At 34.4% G+C, this 2,853-nt stretch overlaps 1 protein-coding gene across 1 annotated transcript; it reads left to right on the forward strand.

The window, feature by feature from the left end:
* LOC116140855 (V-type proton ATPase 16 kDa proteolipid subunit) lies at positions 1–2,510 on the forward strand. Its single transcript, XM_031426430.1, has 3 exons — positions 1–309; positions 737–1,022; positions 2,114–2,510. The coding sequence occupies exons 1-3, from the start codon at positions 231–233 to the stop codon at positions 2,244–2,246; spliced, it is 498 nt and encodes a 165-aa protein (XP_031282290.1). The 5' UTR covers positions 1–230; the 3' UTR covers positions 2,247–2,510.
* The last annotated feature ends 343 nt before the right edge of the window (positions 2,511–2,853 follow it).

A 2,853-nucleotide genomic window follows, 5' to 3' on the forward strand; every position in this document is an offset into this window, starting at 1 on the left:
ATATCTACAAACTCTTGTGACTTGTGAGCCACTCTAATCAATTGTCACCGACCCCGATTCCCGATCTCATCTTTTCACCCATCAAAACTGAAATATAGTTGAAAAAAATAAAAAATAAATAAAAATTCTACGCAATTCTGGAAGAGAACTCTGTCTGATCGACGAATCACCGAAACCGGCTGCCAGCTAATCAGATCTACGTAACCAAACAAACAAACACAATCATCACCATGTCATCGACTTTTAGCGGCGACGAAACTGCTCCCTTCTTTGGCTTCCTTGGAGCCGCCGCTGCTCTCGTCTTCTCTTGTAATTCCTCTCATACTTTGTTTTCTAATCATATATTGCAGGATTCTGTTTATCGAAAATATAATTTGTTGCTTCTTAAAAAGACGAAAAAAGAAATAGATCAATAGTTGCATTTAACTAATTAATAAAATTAATCTTTGTTTTGTTTTATAATTTATTATTGATGCATATGACGGAAATTTTTTAATACGGAAACAGAAAGAAGGTTGTATATTTATGACAATTAAGGACAATTTGGTTATATTAGTAATTATTCATTTATTTTTAATGAAAACATATGTAATACCTGCAAGATTTTTTGTGCTGGAATTTGTTTATTGTGGGGAAAATTTTATGAATATATAATTTTTTTCTGTAAGAATTCATATCAATGGTTAAGTTTTCAATTGTTTATTGTTGATTGTTGGTTGTTGGATGGCTTTTATAGGCATGGGAGCGGCATATGGGACGGCTAAGAGTGGGGTTGGAGTGGCTTCAATGGGAGTGATGAGACCTGAGCTTGTTATGAAATCGATTGTTCCAGTGGTTATGGCTGGAGTGTTGGGGATTTACGGATTGATTATAGCTGTTATTATTAGTACGGGAATTAACCCCAAAGCAAAATCTTATTATCTGTTTGATGGCTATGCACATTTGTCGTCAGGCCTTGCTTGTGGGCTTGCTGGCCTATCTGCCGGGATGGCCATTGGCATTGTTGGTGATGCTGGAGTTAGGTAATGCATTGTCGGTTTGCTTGTGTTTTTTTTTTTGGCTATTTTTTTACGAGACGTTCTGTTTATGGGTTAATAGAACTCCAAAATTTCAATTTTGTCTCTTGGCTTGGATGAAGCAAAACAGATTAGGTTGGGTTTTAATGATGTTTCCTGAGATTTGGCTGACATACAAGCAAATCCATTGGTTCAAGATTTGCCAAACTTTGCTTAGAATTTTGATAGTTATAGATATTCCCAACTAAATTAAGTCATATTTGCCCTGTAGTCTTATAAAATTAATCAGAAACCTTTTTTCTGGGGTAGTCTCTGCATAGTTAGTTCCAAACCCAGCCAACTTGTCTGTGTTTAAGGTGATTGAAATATACCTTTATTGGGATGAAATTATCTACATAAGTGGAATCGAGTATATTAGTAGATGAGGTTAAAGTGTAAATTGTTTTAATTACTTGCTGATAAGTAGATCAACTTGTACGTTTTTGAATGTTAGGTTGTTGAGGGCTTGAGGTTAATGAGCTTTATGCTTTCTAGGCATGTTATTTTGCAATATCTTACATGTAATTGATGTTAGATTCAAACACCTTTCCTTGATTATGTCTTTATGTTGCTTTTATTATGGGATATACTATAAATTTGCTGGGATTCATCACTTCCCTACTTGCCCTTCTCTTTCCATTATTTAACTTGATGAATTCGTTGTCTTGCGGCAGTGACCTCTTGATTGCTATGCCAATTTTCTTACACACCCATCATTGCTTATTTGATTTATTGCTGTTCGTTTTTAAGTCCTATAGACTTTTCTTAAATAATAGTGATGTTGAACTTTTTGTCGGATATACATTATTAATACATTACATTTTTCTTTGAACTTGGGGACTTTAAATCCTTTGGCTATTTGGCCTGATTTTTCTTTTTCTTTTTTGTTTAAATTTTGGGCACTATTTGTTTTACTGCTTTTATATATCAGTTCCTTCATAGTTGTGTTTAAGTTGTGGTTATGGTTGTTTTGGTTGTAGGCTGTTTAATTTGAATTAAGTTGAATGCTTTTATCATACTGATGAGAATCTCTTGAATTCTTGTTGGGATTTTTTCAGGGCTAATGCACAGCAGCCTAAGCTGTTTGTGGGTATGATTCTCATCCTCATTTTTGCTGAAGCTCTTGCTCTCTATGGACTCATTGTGGGGATTATCCTGTCGTCCCGAGCCGGTCAATCTCGGGCAGATTAAAGCAGTTCAAGTCAGTGATTTTGTGATGTGCATCTAGTATGATTCGAAATTGCAGCTGTATCAGTTGAAGTTGATTGAGATTGTGTTTTTCTTTTATCTATTTCCAAATTATATTTGGTTTAGTTGATAAACTCTTGTATATGCTGGATCTGGTTCACTATCATGGAATTGTACTCTTTTGTGACATACTTTTCTTTCCTATGAACTCTGATTACTTGAGGAATATATATTGAACCGGGAATAACCAAATTCAGTTTGACTTGACTTTCTCTGTCTCGCACTCTCAAGTATACATCCATATGGTATCATTGATGAGGGCATATATATATAAGTTGCACTTTATCTCTAATCAACAGCAATGTCTGTTAAATGTCCCTTTTTTCTTTTAAAGTGATTTCATTTCCATGCTTCTTGTGAACAATATTATGTTTAGATACGAATTAGATTTAGGTAGCTTAATGGATCTTCTGTTTATAATAAATGATGGCAAATGCTTTCTATGAGGTGTTGAAATTGGGTGCTTCTTTGACTGGCTACTTATGATGAACGCGTTTACCATTATATATGTGTGTGGAATGTGTTTCCCTTTAACAATTATCAATATTTA

Source organism: Pistacia vera, unplaced genomic scaffold (genome assembly GCF_008641045.1).
Source record: "Pistacia vera cultivar Batoury unplaced genomic scaffold, PisVer_v2 Contig381, whole genome shotgun sequence".
Classification (NCBI taxonomy): domain Eukaryota; kingdom Viridiplantae; phylum Streptophyta; class Magnoliopsida; order Sapindales; family Anacardiaceae; genus Pistacia; species Pistacia vera.